Source organism: Momordica charantia, assembly GCF_013281855.1.
Source record: "Momordica charantia cultivar OHB3-1 chromosome 9 unlocalized genomic scaffold, Mcharantia_2.0 BLBB01000009.1, whole genome shotgun sequence".
Lineage (NCBI taxonomy): Eukaryota > Viridiplantae > Streptophyta > Magnoliopsida > Cucurbitales > Cucurbitaceae > Momordica > Momordica charantia.
In genome coordinates, this window is record NW_028275167.1 from 3,380,307 (window position 1) to 3,404,029 (window position 23,723).

The 23,723-nt window shown below is 31.5% G+C and overlaps 3 protein-coding genes and 1 long non-coding RNA gene across 6 annotated transcripts; 1 reads left to right on the plus strand and 3 right to left on the minus strand.

Moving 5' to 3' along the window:
- Positions 1 to 4,991: 4,991 nt before the first annotated feature.
- Positions 4,992 to 9,111, minus strand: LOC111015263 (uncharacterized). 2 transcript variants are annotated; one of them, XR_002602010.2, is made up of 5 exons: positions 9,041 to 9,111; positions 8,835 to 8,884; positions 7,244 to 7,322; positions 6,820 to 6,885; positions 4,992 to 5,380 (listed from the first exon to the last, which is right to left on the minus strand). It is a non-coding gene; the product is annotated as an uncharacterized LOC111015263 (long non-coding RNA). The 2 variants fall into 2 exon arrangements; XR_002602005.2 differs by lacking the exon at positions 4,992 to 5,380 and having other exon boundaries at positions 6,476 to 6,885.
- Positions 9,112 to 12,825: 3,714 nt separating this feature from the next.
- Positions 12,826 to 14,873, minus strand: LOC111019161 (PPPDE putative thiol peptidase family protein). Its single transcript, XM_022295484.2, has 3 exons — positions 14,453 to 14,873; positions 13,636 to 13,923; positions 12,826 to 13,335 (listed from the first exon to the last, which is right to left on the minus strand). The coding sequence occupies exons 1-3, from the start codon at positions 14,616 to 14,618 to the stop codon at positions 13,052 to 13,054; spliced, it is 738 nt and encodes a 245-aa protein (XP_022151176.1). The 5' UTR covers positions 14,619 to 14,873; the 3' UTR covers positions 12,826 to 13,051.
- Positions 14,874 to 17,628: 2,755 nt separating this feature from the next.
- LOC111014400 (Mitochondrial glycoprotein family protein) lies at positions 17,629 to 21,795 on the plus strand. 2 transcript variants are annotated; one of them, XR_015787000.1, is made up of 4 exons: positions 17,629 to 17,991; positions 18,648 to 18,979; positions 19,177 to 19,839; positions 20,772 to 21,785. XR_015787000.1 is itself a non-coding variant. In XM_022289117.2 (3 exons), the coding sequence occupies exons 1-3, from the start codon at positions 17,737 to 17,739 to the stop codon at positions 19,337 to 19,339; spliced, it is 750 nt and encodes a 249-aa protein (XP_022144809.1). In that variant the 5' UTR covers positions 17,629 to 17,736; the 3' UTR covers positions 19,340 to 21,795. The 2 variants fall into 2 exon arrangements, 1 of the variants encoding a protein (XP_022144809.1); XM_022289117.2 differs by having other exon boundaries at positions 19,177 to 21,795.
- On the minus strand, positions 20,909 to 21,643 carry LOC111021988 (zinc finger protein 1-like). Its single transcript, XM_022299138.1, has one exon. It carries the CDS (start codon positions 21,641 to 21,643, stop codon positions 20,909 to 20,911), a length of 735 nt encoding a protein of 244 aa, XP_022154830.1.
- Positions 21,796 to 23,723: the final 1,928 nt, after the last annotated feature.

Here is a 23,723-nt window from a genome sequence, read left to right on the forward strand (position 1 = left end):
GAGATTTAACTAAATCATTCCAACGACTCATTTTGTAATTTAATGAAAATTTTATTATAATAAGTTGAGCTATAATAAGAACATGTTCATGTTGAGTTATAGGGATAGATAAAAAGGGGGTAATGTTAAATTTTCTGTCTTTTTTTTTCTTCTTCTTCTTATTTATTTTATTTTTTTTTTTGCAAAAGGGTTTTTTTTTTGTCAGTTGGGGGGTTTGGACAAAGCCACATGCTACTGAGTATTGAGCATTTAATATGGCAGCAGAAGCAAAGAGCCCCACCACGAGACGACGTCGCATCGCATGCAGCAGCCATGTAGGGGCCAACAAGCCTATATATATATATATATATATATATATATATATATTGCATCTATTTTCCTTCCTCCATATGTTTTCCATTTTAATTCTCTCCCTTGTAATAATTAAGTTCTCCATGTTCTATGTCACACATTTTATCATCATTTTCTAGTTAACTCTATGAATTGTATTCCTAACGTCGGCGAGAAATAGGTCGAGATGTGATTCTTGGAATATAAGTAACGCAACCATGCTTCTCTATTAATATGAAGTTTTCTCGAATAAAACTAGAAATCAAATTCATGCAGGTTTTAGGCTCAATAAGAACCTAATAAAAATAATATATACGTCTCTTCATATATTTCTACCTACAATGATATATATTAGTCTATTTCATGCTTAAGTCTGATTGATTTGCTTTTAGTACTCTATTTATATTAGGGTTTAGAAGTAAAATGTTATGATTTTTGATGTATCGAGGATCTTTATTTTTAACTAATATAAAACTATATATGTTTACATTCCCAACTGAAATCAGTACAATTGACAAAGTTAGACCCAATTTGATGACTTTTTAAAAAAATTTTGTTTAATTTTTTGAAAATTAAGCTTGTATGCACCACTTTCATATATGTGTTCCTTTGCTTTGTGATCTATTTTTACAAATGTTTTCGAAAGTTTAAAGTCAAATTTTGAAAATTAAATTAAAAGAAATAGTTTTTAAGAACTGTTTTGTTTTTGAAATTTGAGGTAAAAAAACAAATAATGTGTTTATAAAAAAATTATGAACATGCGGATGAAATTATGGAAGAAAATTAAAAACAAAATTATTATCAAAGAAGTCTTACTTATTGGTTAAATATCTCCTGCATCAATCTCTCCAATAATCTCATTGTAGGTCTCGTGTTGAGATTGTAAGGTGTGGGCCGAAAAAGTCTCACATTAGTTAAGTAAGATAGTGATCCATAATATATCGATAAAGACAGTTTTATTCACATGAGATATTTTGAGTGACACCAAAAATAAAATGGTAAGAATTGTGTTCAAAATAGACAATAACGTACCACGAAAAGAATCATACCTTCAAAGTACAGTAAGGAAATATTCTATTTGTACGAACCAACAAGTCTTTTGCTTAATAGACTAATAATATAATGTTAATATTTATTTAATTACTCTAATGTGAGGCTTCTATAGATTATTATTATTCTTTTTTTTTTTTCGGAAAATTTGTCATTTGTGGCCCTTTAATGATTCCTTAACGAATCAAATATGATAAAATATATAGGGATTTGTGATTTAAAAAGTCTTGTCACATCAGATATTTATATAAAAAATATAAATTTTTGTAGCTAAGGTTTCTTGAATTGCTGAAGATAATAATTGCCTTTCTTAATTAATTGAAGAAAAATGCTTCTTTTTTTTTTCAAATTATATCATGAGAATATATCTGGGAAGTGGAGAAAAAATACTAAGAAACAGTTGCCAAATAAAAGAGGAGAAAGGAAAAGAAAATCATTTTCTTCTACTTATTTGGTTTGTTATGAATAAAAATAATATACTTACTGTTAAATTTGAAAATTTGTAAAAGTTGCAGGCCTTTTTCACCTTTTTTACCCAAATAATAAATAAGAAACCATGGTAACTAATTATAAATAAGAAAAATAAAAATATATATATTGGTTTTTATATTTTTAAATATAAAATTTCGATCTCCAAACTTTTGTGATTGTTTTGGTAATTACCATTAAATTTTTGTGCTTTTTTTTTTAGGTAATTAAATTTTTGTGTTTGAGCTTAAAAAAAAATGCTCCTACGTTTTTTTTTTTAGAGTATTTTAACTTTGAGAACCTTTTTAATTAAACTATAACTTAATTCTTTTGGGTTACTATTATAAAAGCAGCCCTCTTTCACAAATATTGCGTTTTTTTTAATATGCTAATATGCAACTTAGTCGTTCAAGAGCTACATCTTTTCAATGTTACTAACAATAATCACATGGAATGTACGTTGAATTGAATGTTTAACCTCCAAGTATTAGTATATTAAAAAGAGGTTGTCCTTAATATTTTGATCCCATCAACAAAAGCACAACTTTAGAAAATTACCCTTTATAATTTTGTTACAGTTTTTTAAAATTATTTTCATAAAAGAAAATTTGTTTAAAAAAAGCCATTAACAAACAAGTTTATTTCTAAAAAATCACACTCACTTATCAACCTAATTAACTCACGACAGAAAGCAACAAAAAAAAATGCAAATTAAAAAGGTTTTTTTAAATATAATATTTGAGATGGTCCAAGATAGATATTTCAACCAATTGAGTTCATTTTCATGTGGCCAATGGCAAATTAACTTTTGTTAATCAAACCTCTAATTGTCAAAAAAATTTCAAGAAATTTCATCTTTTGATCACCTTTTAAAATTAAATACAAAGTGATAGGTTTGAATTTGACTAACCAAAAAAGCAGGGAGTGAATAATGTTAAAATAAGCAAAAATAAATTTAATAAATAATGATAAACATTTATTTATTTATTTATTTAGATAACATTTCAAGCTCTTGAAAAGACAGCTAGAGGTTTTGGTATTGGTATGCTCTTTGCATGCTTTTAATTTTAATAATTAATTATTGTATCAAAAGTCATCATCATCAAATTGTATTCATCATCATTTTATATATTATGATCTTAAATTTAACACATTATTCTAAGTTTCTAGATTTAGTTCACACTCAATACCATAATTTTCAATATCATGCTACTCCAATCAAAATTTCTCATTTGCTTGACATTGTTTAAAGTACCCATTAGATCGAAATTTTTAAATTAACAAATAATGATAAAATTTTATCTTCCCACAAATCGAACCAAGAAAATGATTTTGTAAATTTAGATATATACCACATTAAGTTGTTATTAGGCCAGCCAATTTATGCAGATAAGTTATGATAAATTTAATTTTTTTAATGTATTTATTTGTAGGTTTCTAATTAGGACATGATTATTGAAATTGTAAAAGTAAGGATGGTATATTGGAAAATGAGGAATGCAATGCCTAAAAAGACTGAAATCAAACCCTAATAAAACTTTAAATTGGATAAGATTAGCATAATCCAAATTTGAATAACCATATTCCAAGAAAAATTAAAAAGAAAAAAAAGGATTAGAATGATTTGATTGGCATTTTAAAATACAGTGGCATGCATTTAAATTTTCAAAGTTCAAAGAAAGCAATCGCTTTCTTGAATTTTAAAATGCAAATAATTTGCAAAATTCTAAAGTTCTTTCCTTTACATATACTCAAAACAAAGAAAAAAACAAGGTTTTGAATTATTATTTTTTTTTTTTTGGGGGGGTTAGTTAAATAAATAAATGGATAAAAATTGTTAAATTATTGTGTATGCATGCAGCTCTGTATGACAATGGTAGATTCTGTGGGCCCATTCATAGATTTTAATGATTTTTTGACTTCCAAAACCCTTCACTTTTACTTTTAAGACTTCTAGCTTTGACCATTGCTTTTTCTTATGTACCTATTGTTCTTGGCAGCTTGGGCCCAAGCCTGTGTCCTTATTGGGCTGAGTGGGCTTCCTTCATTTTCTTTCCTTTTTTTATTTTGGAATTTCTTCTCTTCTTTTTTTCTTCTTCTTCTTTTTTTTTTTTTTGTGTTCTTTTTCTTTTCTTCAATAACTTTTTGATTTTTAGGTTTATCTATTTGTCCCTTATCCTTGTAGTGTTGTATTTTGATTTATTTGTCAATAATTGAATGGCTCAATATAACTTTCATAATGGTTTGATTTTTGTTTTCTATTTAAGAAAAAAAAAACATGCTGATTTATAGACAATTGTCTCTGTTTTGCAATATATTTCTCTAATAAAATGAATTCTTGGTTAAATTTTAAAGGCTAAAAATGTTGGTTTTATATTTCACATTTGTCCTCTAAATAATTTCTAGTAAATTATATTTATAGCAACTATATATGTCGTAGCTATACAGGTGTATAAGTGATCAGAAAATTGATCCAATTAATCGAAACCGACCGAATTGATCGATTTTTAACCACAATCGGTCAATGGTTGACCCATTTCTTTCTCTTGTTTCTCAAACCCCAACCCCTCGGTGGCACGACTCCTCCAGTCCTCCTCCGTCCCGTCAACTATCTCCCAAACCCCCTCCCATCGACATGACACCTCCCAATCCCCTTAGAGCCCATTTGGTTTAAGAGTTTAAAAGGTGGGAATGGATTTATAAATATAAAGTCTTGTTTGGTTGAAAGTTTGAAATGATTTACCTAAAACCTATTTCTGATAACCCCTCTCTTTGAAAACTCTCACTCTCTTTCCTCTAAAACTGAGCCCTCTCTCTTGATTTGTGCTTTAGTTTTATGCTATTTATTTTTTCTTTGGTGCTTTTTCTTTCTTTTTTTTTTCTTTTTCTTATCTGTTCTTTTAATTTTTTGTTTCAAAGGCTCAAAATTATTTCATATCCATAAATCAAAATTTTCTAGATGCTTTGTTATTATTTGTTTTTCGTTGGTTTTTTTTTCTCCTTTTGTTTCTTTGTTCTTTTAATTCTAGCTATTATCAAAAACTTGAACTTTCTTTCGTACCTATAAATGATGATTGAGAAACAAATTAATTCTATCCCTTCAAAAACTCAAAAACACTTATTATTAATTATTCAATTAACCGTTGTATTAAATTGGCAACATAATTGATTCGTTATTATTTTCATTTATTTTAATGTATATATACAACCAAACACATCTTTAATTCCCATGCATCTTACTCCTAAACAACTTAATCCCAAACTACCTTTTTGAAACCTCCAAACAGGCAGTCCCTTAGTGTCCCTTAGTGTTGACATACCTCCCAACAACCAAGCACCCTAGCAACCTCTTAATGGCCAACCCCGTAGCGATGAAAATTCCTAGAAACCTACCAATACTCTCTCTTTCAAAAGCGTATTTAAAAATTTTTGTTTAATCCTAAACTGACTAATGCAAAATATCAAGAGAAAAAAATGTCGATTTCCAAACATTGGTTTCGTTGATTCATCGCCGACCAACCTCTGAACAAGCCTAGTAAATATGCAACAACAAAAAAAATCATGTCAAAAAATGGGGAAAATATAAACCAAAAATTACTACTTTAATTTTATAAAAAAAGACAAACATAGCTAAATCAAAAATTGGAAGGAAAAAAAATTAACCTCAACATAATTAAACAGGTTAATGAATATGTCATCAAGTCAAAAGTTCAAATCCTTATCACATGTTATTTAACTATTAAAATTTAAAAAATAAAATAAAAATAGGTAGTGGTGTAGTGCCATGCTAGAATTTGATTTTTTATTTTCCCTCCTAAAGTCATGAGTATGAGAGAATTAAAAATAGCAACTTTGTAATAATATAAATTGAAAAAGGCATGTACATGAAAATCTTCCCCCAATTAATGGACCTGGACCGTTACTCCAAGGATAAGAAAGGGATACTTTTTCAATACTAAAATCCAATCTTAACCTCACAAACGAAAATAACAACGGACTTTTTAAAAAAAAATAACGAAAATAACAAATTTGGCTATAATATAAAGATTAGCTGCGATAAAATAAAGAAATAAATAAAAAGGAGAGAGAGAAGGAAAAATAAAACATAGAGAGATTCCTCATCTCTAACTACATCTATATTCCAAGGATGACATGAAAAAGTGATGATCGAAATATTGCATATAAGCATCTAAAAAAAGCATCTAAAAACAATAGAAAATGAGGTTTACTTTCAGGATGTGTTTTTTTTTTTTTTTCTCTTTTCTTTAAAAAAATATTGCAAATGAATATCTGTTAAACATTTCAAGAGACAAAATCACATCTTAAATCTATCTCCAAAGGAAAAACAGCTATCATGTCTTTAAAATCTGAACACTAATTATTAATAACTCTACTGGGTGAGAAATAACTATCATGTCTATAAGATCTAAACATAACTGCTAAATCACTACTAAATTCAAACGATTTATAATACATCTATGACTATAAGCCATGTAAAGGCAACAAAATCAAAATTATATATACATAAATAGATGCACAAACATACATGTAAAATGATACAAGTCTGAACATCTCAGATACACGTGGATCAATTTGAGGTATTGGACCTATTGGCCAACAATCATCCTGAATGGATATTGTTAAGAATATATAAAAAATTAAATTTTGGGTATAGTGTGATTTACAGATAGAAGATGAAAATGAAATGGGAAAATGGTCAGATTAGGGACATGGAAAGGAAGTACAAACAGGCTGATTCACATGCAAAAAGGAAGAAAAATATGACTAGTATAATTTGTAAAAGAAGTTTAGATTGCTCAATGATTTGGAAATTTTGAGGAAAAGGAGAAACTTTCACGACCCCCGAGGTAAAAGCGCCTCCTTTATGCATGCCTAACATATATAGTTCCAAAAACAAAAGGAACAGAAATATAAACATAGAAGGAAGAAAACAACTTTAATTTCTCCTACTTGGTATTGGTGATTCAATGCTTGACATTAGTGTATGCGCCACACAGCAGATTCCGACACTGGACCCTTCAATAATGGAACAAAGAAAAACATCAAATCTGTGGAGTGGCCAAGAAAAATTAGTGCTCAGATTTGAAAGCAGTGTTTGCAGACTTTGTCCTAAAAAGTATAAGCACCATCAGATCAAGAAGTTGCAAGTAGTGAGATGCATATCGAAGAAAGGACAATAAAATAAGATTTCACACCACTTTTCTGAAATGTAGGGAGATAAAAAGTCATGTGCTTGTTGTTAACAATATGCATTGGTCCTGGTCAATTTGACAAATATTCTACAGCAAAATTCAAAGACAACTCCTAACCCCACAGTCTTTTATCTTGATGGGCGAAAGTATAAAGAGTCGGCAGGATAAACTTAAGTCCTCACCGTGCCATTTAGAAGTAATTTTACTTCATTAGAATCATCCAAATGACGGACACCAACCCTTCCCTCAATTGAACCGCACCTAAAAAAAGAAGGAAAATCAAATTCAATAGTCCAGCAAGTACACTAACGCAAGTCTCGGTTTCCTGGTTAGCACATTTTGTGATATTGACTCAACAAGGTGTTGAATAGCTACTTATTGACACTGTGCATCAGGCTGGCATAGCTATTAGTTCTTCCATCCATGATCCAATTACTTGTTTCTAGTAGAATCAACATATCAAAATAACTAAAAGAGAAGAATGTTGAACTTAATGATTTAAAACAAATAGAACTACAAGAAACTATTTCAGGGCTAGACACAGGCAGGAAGGATAATTGGATAAACAAGCATGTGTGGGTGCGGCGGGTGAGTAGGGAAAGATGAAAAGAAAGGGGATCCATCCACATATTGCATAAATAATTCATAATATCACTAAGGTTAATTAAAATTTTTAGTAAGTCGCTACTATGTGATCCACTACGCACTGAGAGGTAGGCCAGTTAGGGCTTGGGGTCTCTGGGTCATATTGGCTTAGAGGTCTCTAATCCGAACCTTCAAGAGAGCTTAATACCAAAAACTCTTGATGTCTTCTAGGTTCGAGTCTTGGGACAGACACGGGTGGCTTCGGGTGTGTGGAAACAAAGCTCCGACTCCTGATTATCAAAGGAAAAAAATGCTATGTGATCCATTCCTCAGCTGTTGGATGGGAAACAAACAAATGGCTGAATTCTGAAAGTCATCTGCGGACCTACTCATGCCCTTTAAATTGATATACTTAGAAAATTCTAATATTGGAACATCAAATTTTAGATCGTCTTATAAGAAAAACATTAAAGAACAAGGGGAAAACATAGCCCCAAAGGGTCAGTCCAATTGATAAGAGTTTTAGTTTCTTGGTCATACTGGCTTAGAGGTCTCAAGTTCGAACCTTCTAGTGAGCTTAATACCAAAAATCCTAGATATCTTCTGGGTCCGGACCTTGGGACGGGCACGGGTATCCCTGTGTATATGCAAAGGTTTGAAGAGACACTCTGCCACTTCATACAAGAAAAAAATTATAGTTAAAAGTATTTATAATTAATTAGAACAAAAACTCCTCCCTATCTCTACAATAATATAATACTGCATACTTTAGACTTAAAAGGTTGCATAGTTTTACTTTTCAAAATGAAAATGTTCTTACGTGTATATGTCTATATTTTCATTTTATAACTGATGAGAGAAAGCAGCCATAAAATATGATCTAAAAAGAAGTCGCGATCTAAATTCCACAAATAACAGAAACGGAACAATTAAGTTAATGATCATCATCCACGCCAACCAAGCCAGAAGGGACGGGCCATTTCAAATTCCAATTCAAATCAAGCTTTCCAAGAGTACTAGAGTAAAATATAATACACGCCTAACAAAACTCAACGAAGAACTACAATAAACAAAAATTAGGTCAAAAACATTACGAAATGATAGAAAAACAGTGCATTACATCGCGGTTGCGTCACATTCAAAAACAATGAGAAGACGAACAAATATCCGAACGTTAATCTCTCATACCTCAAGTGTTTCGCCTGAATCGGAGTGCGCCAGCCGAAGTAGACGCTGACCTATAATATAACTTCAAAAAACCATAATCAGTAACAACAAAAATACGAGATTCGGAAACATGAACTGACCTACTATTTTCAATTTTCGCATTGCTTAAAAAACAATAGAGAACAAATCGGCATAATTCGATTAAGAGAGAAAAGATTAATGAGTACCAGCGAAAGAAAGAGAAGAACAATTCAATGGCGAAAGCGAGGGAAGAGCAATGGCAGAATTACAAAGGCGCCAACCAGTACAGAACAAAATAGAAAGAGCGTAGGCGAAATTGGGTTGTCAGATCGTGGGCTTGGCGCGGCCCATTGGATCGCGATGGCCCAATTATGAATCTCTCCAATTATCTTCTTAAGTTTTTAATTGATTTTTTAAATCATTTTCATATATTATTATATTGCCCTTGCCCATGTGCAGGGACAATTAAGCTATACGCGAGTGAAGAAACTATGTTAAAGATGAATAAACCACTACTCAACCAAAAAGTTTAAGTTGATGGACTGTGTAAATTTGATTTATCTATATGGATTCTCAACCATTGAAAATACACACTACTCAAAAAATCCACAATTAATAGGCTCATAAATATTTCTCAATTTTGATTAGTTTAACTTTCAAATTTGTTAACTTTAATCTATTTGTTCACGTTTCTTTCAAATTTCCTTAAAAATATCGACCCATTAATATAAGCTCATCACAATCCTCCCAAGTTTACTTTGAGAGGCCGGAGACATTCCATATTTCTTTTATCTTTTTATTTATTTTTTTCACAACGAAAACTTTTACATTTTTTTTATAAATTATATTTTTTTTATTGCTCAAAACCCAATATCTGATATTTGTTTAAATTTGCTTACTTAGATTATCAATATGTCTAAAAAAAATATGGTGGATATGAAAAACTTAAAAGAAAAGAAGAGTAAAAAAACTTATTGAATATCAAAAAAGTGCTCTTAATAAATTTGTTATTGAAAGTAAAAGTAATGAAATGATGAAATAATAGAAGAAATGATAGGTATCGACAAATCAAGAGATGAAAAAAATATATAGTAGATAATGATACGATTTTTGAAAATGAAGCCTCTAATCATGAAAAAAAAAACTAGAGAATAAGTATAGAGAAAATTGATTCACAACTGTTATGATTTCAACTAAGGAAATTGTAAATGTTATAGAAATACAATCAATATTTCGTGAAAAAATAGCGATTAAAAAAAATTGATGAGAATGATGATATTGAAGAAACACGATCACCGCAAGATTCTTTTAGAATTGATTGTTTTTACTATATTATAGATTAAACAATTTCTTCACTTCAAAATAGATTTGAACAATTTCACGTCTTTTGACATGAAATTTTTAAAGTCATTAAATGATGATAATATGAAAATATATTATATTAATCTTGAAAATACATAAAAAGATGATACTAATATTAGCGGTTTAGATTTATTTTTTGAATTAAAAATATTAAGAGAAGTCCTATCCTATTAAAAAATATTAAATTATAGAAATAAAGGTAGACGCTTTTCCAACGACGTATATTTCTTATTGAATACTATTAACAATACCAGCAATAGTTGCTTCCGCTGGAAGAAGCTTTTAAAAATTAAAAGTAATCGTATTTAAGGCCTATTATGTTACAAGAAAGATTAAATAGATGGGTCATATTATTCATTTAAATGATATATCAATAAACTTAGATGAATCTCAAAAATTAAGAAAAATAAAATTTAGACGATATTTTATATATTAAGGTCTTTCAATCAAAGTTTTGCCGAAGGTCCTGTGCCCAGGTGTTTTTAAATAATTTTTCTACTATTCTTATTTTTCCTAGTTTTGTACTGCTTATTTTTCTCATCCTTGTTCTAAAAGTATGTATAAAATAATTCGAGCAAACTTAAATTAAAAGATTCATATTTCCTATAAAGATTCGAATGTGTGAAGTTTCCCCTTATATTTGTGATATTATATCCTCGTGGTTTGAGTGATAATTGTAAAATACACTTTTGTGATTTATTTTCACTTTTTAAATTTATACATATATGTTGTAAAAATGATGTTATTCACACCTAGAGAAAAATAAGTCATGCACAAATTTATTAAAATTATTAATAATAATTAAAGGATGCTATTTCTAAACTTTGGAAATAACTTTTTTTACAAATTTATTCAGTAAAATTTCAATGAAGGTGTCATATCATATATATAGATATAGTAACAAAATAATAATTTGGCAAAAATGGTAATTTTAAAAAAAATTTACACGTCTATTTAAACATTTCTACGTAATTATATTGCTGCCATCGTTTATCACTCATTCTATTTATGTAATTCTATAATACTACTAATGTATATGTGATTACTTGAGTTTGTTTTGTCGTCGACCTGAATATAGCTCAACTTACTTATAAAAATGAGTTTGTTTTGTCGTATATATCATGTTGTTAACGTCTCTACGTACTTTGTAGTAACAACATTTTTCAAACGGGCTTTATAAACTTCGTCCACCCTTTCTTCTTTGCTACTATTAGTTGAGACAATATCCACAGTTACTTCATGAAAAGAAAGAACTTTGGCAATAGAGACCAAACAAAATCCAGAACAATTGATTCTATAAGAGAAGGAATGGGATAAATGATAAATTTATGGAAAATTAATTGTAATAAATAAATAAATAAGGAAGCAAAATAAATAGCCAAATGCCAAAAGAGTAGCTCCAATGCAACTTCAAATATCTATAAAGTGATTAAAAATGAGCATCCATGGAAGACCAAAACAAGTAATAAATTAATAATTGAATAGGCAAATTTGATCGACAACACGTCTTTCTGATGCGACACAAAAAAAAAAGAGAGAGAGAATATCATATTCTGATCGTAAAAATTCACCGCCACACAACTTTTCAATTGTTTGTAGAAAAATATTTGGGAAAGATAGTCTTTCTTGATCATTTTTTCATGATCTCAGGACTTCTCCCATTCGGATAAGGTATCAGTTCATTCATGTATCCCTCTTCTCTATTCGGACGTCACATGCCCACCAGTTTCCGCTTGGTTCGTTCCCGAACCATATCGTACTGGGAGAGGTTTCGCTATGATGTCATTCTGTAACGCCCCAAGTCTAGGACTCGGATCAAGATGCCGAATTCGAATTCCAAATTATGGGCCTTGGACGTTACAGAATGAATCATGGGCTTGGGGCGTTACGCCCCTTCATAATTAGAAGTCTAGTACGTAGAAAAGATAATTTGGATGATGTGACATATCTGACTTGGAAAATATCATTCATTTCATTAGTATTCCATCGATATTCATCACGTGGTTGCAGGGCGTTAGAGACATTGCGTAGCACGATTAATACGATGAAACTCTAACACTTCTACATGTTATTGATCCATGCGATTATCGAGTCCCCAAAGGACAGCCGAGTTTAAAATGACTTGAAGTATCTTGGTCATAGATGCATCAATAAGATTGTCTTGCCTAATGCTTATATGTAAAATTAATATTTTCTATTTTTTTTAATGTTTTGCATCTTGAGTAATAGATGGATCAAACCCATATTTCAATAAATACTATTCTTCTACTGTTTTATGTTTTGCATTTTGAAAGTACATATATTTGGGGGGGGGGGGGGGGGGGGGGGGGGGGGAACTTTTCAGTTCTAGATTTATTTTAAGAAAATTGACATCTTAACAAAATTTTATTTGTGTTTATTTTATTAGGGATTAAACCCATGTATCATTTGTCTCCTGGTTGATGTAACTTGCTGTCCAATGTTGGGTTAGTGCACGCCATGATTTTTTCTTCACTATGACAATAAGATTATGATTTCTTACATTCCAAGTAACAAAAATCCATATTTTTTCTATAATTACAAGAATATGAACTGTGATTTCAACGAACACTCAGAGCTGATGAATGCCAAAAGAAAAAAGAGGCAGAAATAACTCAAGAAACATTATTTCAAAGGCACATCTTTTATTCAAGATAAGCCAAATAAATAAGGTAATTGAAAGCATACAAACGAATGCTTCTAATTTTATAATTTGATCTTCCAAGATCACAAAGAAGAATACAGTAGGGGAAAAGATAAACAAATTTGACTGTCTCGGCTTCTTTGAGGCACTTCCAATGGAAATGGCAAAAAATTTCAAGGAGTTGAGGTTCCAGTCATGTCTGTACCTCATGGAGATAAAGATGAGAATGAGAAAAAAAAGGTGGAGATCGCGGAGGAGATGGGGGAGGAGCTCGTCTCGTCTGGAAATTTCCTCGGCGTAGCGTCGAGCGAGGAAAGGAAGTTGCAGAGGAAGAAGAATTAGAACTGGGAGTTTTGGTTGATTCACTTGTTAATTCCTTCTTTACCTCCATGGTTACAGTCTCTTCTTCAATTCTATGGTCGTCCCGGATTCTGGTGGAATTTGAGGCCACTGGTAGAACACAATTGAAAAGAGAGCCTGAAAGAGAAAACAGCCCAAATTGATCCAAAATGTTGTAGCACAAAATCAAAGCATATGACAGGAAATTTAACCAGAACCAGCAGGATCATATCAATTTACTAGTAAATAACTACAGATTAACAATCAAGAAAAATGAACTCAAAAACTTATTTGGGTTGTGTTGATATTCATCAGAAAGTTAGATTAAGCTCATAAATGAACTTCTTCAAATCAGTAAAAATGCACATACAGATAAAAGAATCTGATCAGCCAAACAAGCCAAAAAAGGATGGGAATTAATAGGATGTGTTGTCTTACCAATTTTGGCAAGGCGATTAACCCATTTTGGGATGGAATTCCCCGTGAGTTTAATGCAAGCATCATTGCAAAAATGGTTGCAATTTTTGGTGAATAAATTGTAAGCATTTCCCTTGTAGATTTGGCCAAGTTCCACCATTAAAGTTCTCACCTCTGCTGGTTTCATATCTGTTTTGCCTACCAAAACTGTCTTCCTAAATCTAAACCCATCGCATTGTTTCGGCACTCCTTCGCAAATTCCAGTTGTTGAGCATTCGTGATATCCAAATGCGTATTCCACCCCATGAACTGCAATTCAAATCCACAGCAAAAACATCAAATCGAATTCAGCATATTCAACTGAAAGATCTGGCAGATGAAGCAGAAGAATAACTCCACCAGCATCGGACCATTAATTTCACATACTGTAAAGAAAATAAGTTGGTTCCAACCAAAATCTCGAGAGATTATAATGTCTGGCTAGTCCGCAAACTTATTCATCTGCCAAATCGGGCTAAATGCTAAAGTTTGATAGCTTATTTCGTAGTCTAATTGACCAAAAAAGTCAAAATCGAGACGAAAACGCGCATAAAAATAGGTGATAGTGAAAGAGAAAGTGTTTGGCAAGTGAGAAAATTCAAGAAAAACACGATTTCGGAAACTATGCCAAATTTCTCAGCCGATGCATCTCCCGATTCACAGAACACACAAAATTCGAAGAACTCTCTAATATTTTACACTCACGGAAACGCAAAAGCAGAGCATTAGAGCTTCAGCCAAAGCGAAGTGGAGAAAAAAACCCAGTCGAAAACGAAGATCAAGTGAAGCCATTACTGACCTTGTAGTCCGGAATGGAAAGCGCCAAGGCCGAACCGATAAGCGTAGCCATTGATGGAGGTCACATCGTACACATTCAAGTACACCGGCTCGGATCCTCCGGTGGCTTTACTGATCGCTTTCTTCGACATTTTTCTTCTCAATTCAAACGGAGCAGCAAATCGCATTGCTATCTCCTCGATAAATGGAAATTTTGAAATTCAAATGCGTGCAGAGATTATTGAAAACTCTTGTTTCTTAATTCTTAGTTCTAATTCTAACGGGCGTCGCCGGCGGCTACTGGTTGTTGAACACCGTAGATATATATTGATCCGGACCGCGGCCGATTCTTTTTAGGAATAGGAATTTCATAGGCTTTGGGTTTTGGCTGATATTACATTAATGCCACTGTATATTTGATCAAGGATTAAGATAAAAGATATCGAGATTTCAATTTTAGGGATAGGTAACGTGTTTTAAATGATTATTTATAATTTGACTATAATCGAAAATCTTAGAGATATTGAATATCTCATTCCACTTTTAGAGTAATCTTTTACCTTATTCAATTATCTTTTCGAATGTAGCTTGTATGAAATTACTAATATTGCAAATTGTCAATTAAAATTTTAAATTCATAGTTATTCAAATATTATAATACCTTTTTCTTTTTTTGGAAAACAATATTACATATTATAATACTTCGTGGCAGAGTAGTATAAAAAATTACTGTCCTTTTTTTTATTATATTATAAAGGTATGTAATGTAATATAGTTTAAATAAATTGAACACTTCTTATTTGTTACTAAATTTGGTCATATTTTATTTTACTGTTGTTAATAAACTAAATTGCTATACCACCCGATGTTGTAGGGTAAGAGATTAGTAGAGGTATGTGTAAGTTAGTCCCAACACTCGCAAATATACAAAAACATAATAAAAATAAAGAGATAATATGTCTAATGTTTTAAAATTTTACCATTTTAGATTTATGGATTTAAAACTTTTCCCAAATGTAATATATGTCTTTTTTTTTTGTTTAAAGGTAAAAAAATTAATGTTCCAAATTTGATTTGGTAAACATTAAATTATTGTGAGACACAAATCACTTATTCCCATAATCCCATAATCCCCGATTTATTCCTTAATATATTCTAGTACATCATGAAATTTATTACAAAATATTTTTTCATTTCATTCCAATTTTTGGCTCAATTCAATACATTTCAAATGCAATATTTGGCTCAATCTCACTAATATTCTCTTGATAGAAGTACATTTTAGGAGAGTAAACTTGCCGGCATGATGAAGTAAGACGATAACGGTGGTTTATCGCCTACATTTTTATTTATATGGATATAAAAACTATATTCGACTATAAACTATAGCTATTATAACATACATTTATATTTCATTATAACATACATTTATATGAAATATAAACTATGTCTGCCTATAAATTATAACACTATATTTTAGGAGAGTAAACTTACCAGCATAATGAGGTAAGACGACAATGGTAGTTTATCGCTTACATTTTCATTTACATGGAGATATAAACTATATTTGACTATAAATTATAGTCATTATAACATACACTTACGTGGAATATAAACTATATCTGGTTATAATCTATAACTTATATATGAACTATAAAGTATATACGGCTATATTTCTCCACAATTAACAAACAAAGCAAATAACCTACATAATCAAATATATACGACGTTACAATCGAATGCTTTTTAAATACCCAAAATCAAACATCCAAAATCATAAATAAAAAGCAAACCTAGAATATTTAAAACGCAAACGACAGAAGACGGGCTACCGGAAACAATGGTGAAAAGTGAGTGAATCAAAAACAGGCTACCGGAGATGGTAACTACAGAAATGGATAACACTAAGAAGATGAGGAGATGACTTGCCATAAACAATGGTGAAGAGTGAGAGAAAATAAGACTAATGAAAAAGAGGAAGAGACAACTACATATTCGGGAAGTTTTTTTTAAGAACGTGAAAAGGTGCATCAATTTAATGATTTAAAATGTAAACCGAAAATCAACTATTTTTCTATTTTGAATTTCGGTATCTTGATAATAATAATTACATGTATATAAAAAATAATATATTGGTAAAATGCAAATGAGTTATATTTTATGACAAAAATATAGATTTTGTATAATGAATCATTTTATAATAATCATCTCCCAAATATGGCCTATCAATGTACCAATCCTAAAATAAACTAAATTGCTAAGTGTGTTGAAAGAAAAAAAAAATCTAAATTTGCAAAAGCCTTGTTCGTTGAGCATTAAGTAATTAATGGATGTTCCTTGGTTATTAAACAACGCTTCTCAACGACCAAATTAGATTAATCTTTGAATCAATAATCAATGGCAACAATCATTGCTAAAATTATACATTTAGCTAACATTTATGCATTATCTCCGGTGTAGATTGGACCTACTTTACTACTATCATAATCTAGGTTTGGCTTGGATATAGGGAGTGACGCGATTGCCAACATCACAGATTTTAAAATTGCTCATATTTTCATATCACATAAAACACGTATAATAATATCAATTCGTCAAAATGAGCATATTTCAACGGTAATTGGCATATACCTCCAATTAAGAGGTTGCAAGGTTATCTTTTTTTTTTTTTAGGAAGTATTACTGGTCTCATTTTAATCAATGATTTAGTTTAGGAAATTTAATATGCAGCAATTTAGATTTCACGTTTAAAAATTTGTAACAATTTAATCCCTAAATTTAGTGGATCATTAATTACATCTATTGTACAATTAATGATTTATCATTTATATAGGTAAGAAACCTCTTACACTTTAGTTAGACTTTTCATGGTATAGTTTTGACCGAGTAACATTATTTTTGTTTATGTTTCCTATTTTTAATAAAAATGAATATAATGACTATCTCAACACATAGATTCAATAATAACTATCAATAAAATAAAAACACACTTTGTTACTATTATTATTATTTTTTTGCGTAAAAAGTTTGTTACTATTATTTAAGCAAATAAAAATGGTTTACTAATAAAAGCTACCATATTGTCAATTAATATTATTAAAAAAAAGTTGTATTTGCAATTATTTTATTTAGAAAAATAAGTCTTGGACCATGGCCCACGGCCCAGTTACCACGGGACACTTGATATTGTGACATTTGAAGGATTTGGTAAGTCGGAAGTTTGTTTTTCGTCAGGCGCCGGCGGTTGCTTAAACCCTAAACCCTGAGGAACACTCTCCTGTTTCCCGATTCAAGATAATCGCAACAATGGCGCGAGTGATTCGATCGTTGAGAAAATCCCTTCAGTTTTCTTCGTATTCTTCTTCTTCTTCTCACAAAACTCTAATTTCGCAAGTGCGACGACAAAATCTCATCGCATTCCGACCGGAAAACCCCTGCGTTTACTCCAACACACTGCGCCATTACATATCTGACATGCGTAGATCCGCCTTCGAGGGCAACATTCTCAGACTTCTTCGTAACGAAATCCGATATGAACTCGAACGGTCTCCTCCCAACCAGGTTTGCTTCTCTGTTCTTCTCTCTGCCGCAGAAAGTAATAAAAAATCTAATCAGTTGTAAACACTGCTAATTTTATGGTGTACTGGGTTATTTTTGTCCTTGAATTTTGTCTTGGTAGATCTATAATTAACTTGGAAGAGTTTTCTAGATTAATAATCGCATGTATGGATGGGTTTCGCCTTCGGTTGTTCGTTTCGTTCTTACAATTAAGCATCATTAACTACATGAGCGCCACGGAGTTAACATCCTGCGAAGGTTTCACGAACGATTCCAAAATTTACCATTGCCGATATTTAGTGGTTGTTCTTCCGAGGTTTTCCGTTATTTGGATTTGGGATCATAATCCTTCGCAGTATTTTTTCTTAGTTGGGGAATAGCAGGGCTGTAGAAGATCGAATGAATAACTGGCGCCGCCATACTTTTTCTCGAACTACTAACATCTACGTGGAAATGGAGATTATTGAAAGAAACTTGTAGTCTTGTGCTTTTAACGGTTACGTGGTTGTGAGATTTCTCTCATTTTCAGCCAGTAAAAATGCAAGTAAATAGTGGGTATTTGAGATCTGGGATCACATACTATTGTTTCGATGCTTTTTTCAGAACTCGTGGTTTCTTTGGTTCCAGCTTTTGATTTTGAGATATCTTCTCATTTTCAGGCTGTCACAAAATTTGGCGCGTTTACAGTTGATGAAAGGCTGGGCGAGCAGTGGATCAGATTGGAAAGAAAGTATGCGGAGAATGAAAATATAAAGATTGAAGTGACCATGTTTGATCGATCTATTCCAGCTCCAAAATCAGGAGGCAGTAGTGGTACTGTGGAGGATGTGCTTCTTCACATTACTGTTATCGTCAACATAACCAAAGGAGACAGCAGTGATGTTTTGGAGATCATGTGCTCGGCTTGGCCAGATAGTCTTGAAATTGACAGGTTTTTCTTACGTCGAGGTGAAAAGATGCCAGCTCAGCCCTATGCTGGCCCTGAATTCAAGTATGATTTCCAAGGCCCTCAATATTATCTCTATTTTGATTCTAAGTATGATGAACAGTAATAACAAATAATTACTCTCATATCATGTCGGTGGCAATCTTCAGCATATTGTTCTTATTTAAATATTATCCTCTTGCCTCAATTATCAAAATTTCATCTTCTTCCTGTTTAATAAGACGATGATTTTTTGCACACAGGGAATTGGATGATGACTTGCAAAACTCACTCTATGAATATCTTGAAGCAAGGGGGGTGGACGATGAGCTTGCTGTTTTCTTGCATAAATATATGAACAACAAAGACAAAACTGAGTTCATTAGATGGATGGAAACCGTAAAATCATTCATTGAAATTAATTGAAATTTTTTATTCTGAAGTTTTTCCAGATCATAATAGTTGTCTGCTGTTGGCGCTACTGGATATCTATTTCTGGTATGTAATATTGATCCTAATGTAATGTAATAGTAGACCATCCAGTATACGAGGTATTTTACACAAAAATAAAGGGGATGAAGTTGGTGCGTATATTAAAATTTGTCAGATTTTGGTTTCCTCATCATTCAAACTAGCAATGTCAGCATATAACAACACTTAAATAATGCTGTGATATCTCATTCCAATTAGGAGAAGCACTCAAATCCTCTAAATAGAATCATATCTTCAGGCAACTACCACCATTTTAGTTTTTCACCTACTCAATAAGTTTATGGCTCTACCTTTCTCTGATGATAACTTCCAAAACAAATGTCTTCATTATGCTTTTCTTAACTCTGAGGCAATGTGGAAGACTGCAAATAGCTAGGGAAAATGACGGAGCTAGGAATGGTATAACGCAATGAATGGACAACCCAACTAATGAGGTAAAAACCCATGTCGTCTTCTTAAGTCATTTTCAAGTCATTCTGACAATGTCCTGCTATTCTATGGAAGTCCTTGTAATATGGGATTTTAATGACAATGATTGTCTTGATAACACTATTTCAGTTGCTATTCCATTCTATTGTGAATTGTCCGAGAATACGATATTTTCTTACTAATGGAAGAATATTAGGTTAATATCTGCTAGATTTGAACTTACCGGTGGATTTATCAACTGAAAAGTATACTAGGCGTGAGATCGAGATAATGACTTGACAACAATTTTACATGGAAAATGATTGATGGTAGGTAGCACAGCTGGGGGATCTTGTGCAATTTAGAAACCTACTTGCTTGATTTCATTAGAGATGATCTGTTACTTCAACTGCTGGTGGGTCTTCCATTTTCATTCAAACACAACCCCTTCCATGCGCACAAGTGTAATTGTCCATGTCATGGAATAAGAATTGTGTCAATTATATTGTCCATTACTATTATCCAGATTTATGCACATATTCGGACCAATTGGAAAAGATTACCAAATCTCATTTTGCAAAATAACTGTTGTCTTGGTATATTTCCTATCATCCAGACTATGATCTTGCATTTGATTTTGATCTGGCGTAATTTCATCGAGCCACTGAAATTGTTGATGACACGTGTAGTCAATCTTACAGCTTAAAAATGGTCAACGTGTTTGATTTTTGTGTAATCGAAAGTAGTATTGAAGTTTATTCCTTCTAATGACTATAACCTCCAATATGGAAATGGTAGAAGTAGAGAGAGAGTGATGTTTACAGCATAGTCCTAAGTTTGATACTTTCAAATTCATATTATTCGCTTTAGATTTTTGGCAACTCTCAACTGAGTTTTGAAAGTAACCGTTCAACTAATGCTGCTGGTATTTCTAAAATGGATTTCTCACATGTTACAGGAAACCTTACAGGGGACAGCGGAATATTTTCTAAATCGAGGAAAGAAGAATTTTACGTGCCTGGTAAAATATGGAAAGAAGAAGCAAAACGGGGAAAGCAACTGTGGGAGAGGAAGTTTTGTTCTATCTTCTTACAGTTACAGCCTGAGAGACAAGTCTAAACAGTCTAGCTCGTGCAGTTCATCATGTTTATGCTTTGGATTAAACAACGAACCACTAGTCGGCGACAGCATCCAACCGCCATCAAACCTTGCTGCTCCCCTGCTTGACGACGGTACCGATGAATCTCCCGACAGAAAACTCTCTGGCGAGGGCCGTCCAGCTGCCAGTTTTGTGTAAAGGTGCTGCCTGTCCCAGACATCAAGTTCAGAGGGATGAAAGGAACCAAAAATGGGTGCATGGGAAGCACAAGGCTTTTGAATCATTGTATGCGCCTGAATTCCAAGTGATCTATTGAAGCCATGCAAAGAAATAGAAGACACGCTCGAGAATTTGTACTCACTTGACACGTGATCCAATTTACGGCCTATTTTAGCCAGTTTTCTCTGTCGACTGTGAGCATTTTGGTGGCCTCCAAGTGCCTGTGAGCTGAAGAACTTCCTCTGGCAATAATTGCACGATAAAACTCGAGGCTTAGCTACTTCTTTACCTTGGCTAGAAGTGCCTGGCAAACAAATAGCATCAAAAGAATCAATAAGGTTCAGTTCTTCTGGCATCAAACTCCCAACCAAATCCTCATTAGAGAGCCTTAGATCGAGGGAAACTTCTGTGCTTATGTCTTTTGAAACTTGTCGCAGCCATGGAAGTTCGTCTGTTGATAAGCTGATGCTGGTGGTTTCAGGGCATGGCTCTGATTTTGCAGGAACACTCATGGGTAGTACAAGTTTGTGAGTACATATTTTCCTTACGATGTGATCAAATTTGGGTTAATGGAGAAAAATATGAACACCAAATATATATATATAGAGGTAAGTTACAGGAATTGGGCTGCACTTATAAGAAAAGAAATTCTACCTGTTTTTATCAAGAGGTCATGAAATCTAGTCGCATGATTTAGGATTTTCTGTTTTGAAATTAACATCTCGACCCCTTTAATTATTATAACTTTAAAACAACACTGTAGAATTTCGCTGTTTTATTTTTAATTTTAATTTTAATTTTGTCAATACTACACCAACTATTTCTAAAAAATGATATGTGGACCTTTGCCAATGTTTATAATTTCATAGAAAAGTTATTTAGTAGTTGTTGGTTTAATTAATTAAATTTCTGCATGATTAAACAACAAATTTAAGTTTCATTCGATATAAAAAATATTCATATCTTATATTTAGTTTTGTTCAATTAATAAAACCATAGTATTAAGTCATGGTACCCTGTTGACTCAATATTTCTATTAAATATTACACGTTATGATATAAATTTTTTACGAAAATAAGTGCCAAATATAGCAATATTAGCGACATGATTATGATTTTGCAAATGTGATAATTTTTTAATGAGTTTTTTGCTCGCCTATCTATGTAATTCCTCTATACCGTCATACATTATTTATTTAATCAAAGTATATCAATGATACTCTTTTTTTTTTTTTAAGATTAGTGTACTCTTTTTTTTTTTTTTTTAAGATTAGTGCTACGAATCTATGAACAATAAACTATATCATTGATTGAATCTATTAGTAATAGATTGATAAACATTTCAAAATTATTTTAGTATTTTTTGTGAGAGGGCAAAGATTGATTTTTTTGTTTATCTTTAGAATGTTGTTGTTATATTTACAATTAATTAGATTTATTTTGACATAATTGCCCTTTTAAAAAATTTGTAATTAAAATATAATATTTAAAAGTGAAAGTAATCATTCTTATTTGTTAGGTATGATTAAAAAAAATGGGGCAACTATAGTGTGACCTGAAAAATGGCCAAAAGTATCTAATATCACAACATGAACAGTTATGGTAGAATTTAATATAGACAAATATACACTCCCACCAAAATAGTTAAATTATCCTACATTACCCCTTAAATTTTGTGAGCAAAAATATCCTTGAAACAACTTTTTGCTATAGTTTGATTTTTGGAAATAAAATATTGAATCAAAATTTTAAAGTTCAAAATTTCAAAAATAAAATCTAGATTTAGAAATTTCAAAAATAAAACAGGTTAAATGAATACTTTGAAAAATAAAAATAAAATTAAAATGCAAAAAAATATGAAAAATATATGGGCTAATAAAAGTGGAAAATGGGTAGAAAAAATAAGATTGAAAAATCTACTATTTTTACTTCTTACCAAAAAACATAGTCATAAAAAAAGAACCTACAAAAAAAGTTATAAATAAAGGCAATGACAACTAGAAACGTGGTAAAACACCCAGACGATGATGAAGCTAAGATATTTTCTCATTCATACGTCGTATATAAAATAAGTGTATAGACATAATAAAGACAAGATGCATTAGACAGAATAAAGACAAAGTAAGTAAAGAGGCGTATAGACAGAATAAATAAAGTTACACACAATACCTAAATTTTTCTTGGTTGCAAAAGACGAGATGAGATCATATGACTGCTCATTATGACTATAATGTCTCGTGAGAAAGGAGACATGTTTTCTTTTCCAATTATCTTCCTCGTCTTCTACTACTTTTTCTCCACTCTCAATAATTATATTACCTTAAATATCAATTCTTCCAATGTTTGCTTCTAATTTTTGCAAATTAGGACTCAAATGCACAAATTAAAATGATATTCAAATGACACAATTTGCACATCCAAATAATCAAGCTAGACAGAGATTCACTTCGAACAAATATGACAACAAACTGTGGCAGAAAACTATAAAAGAAAAGAAAACAAATCTTCAGTTCTTGTATTGTTGAATTGAATTATTCTTATAATCTAAATGCTTACCAAATAAATTTCGATCATGGAATCGGAGACTCAAACT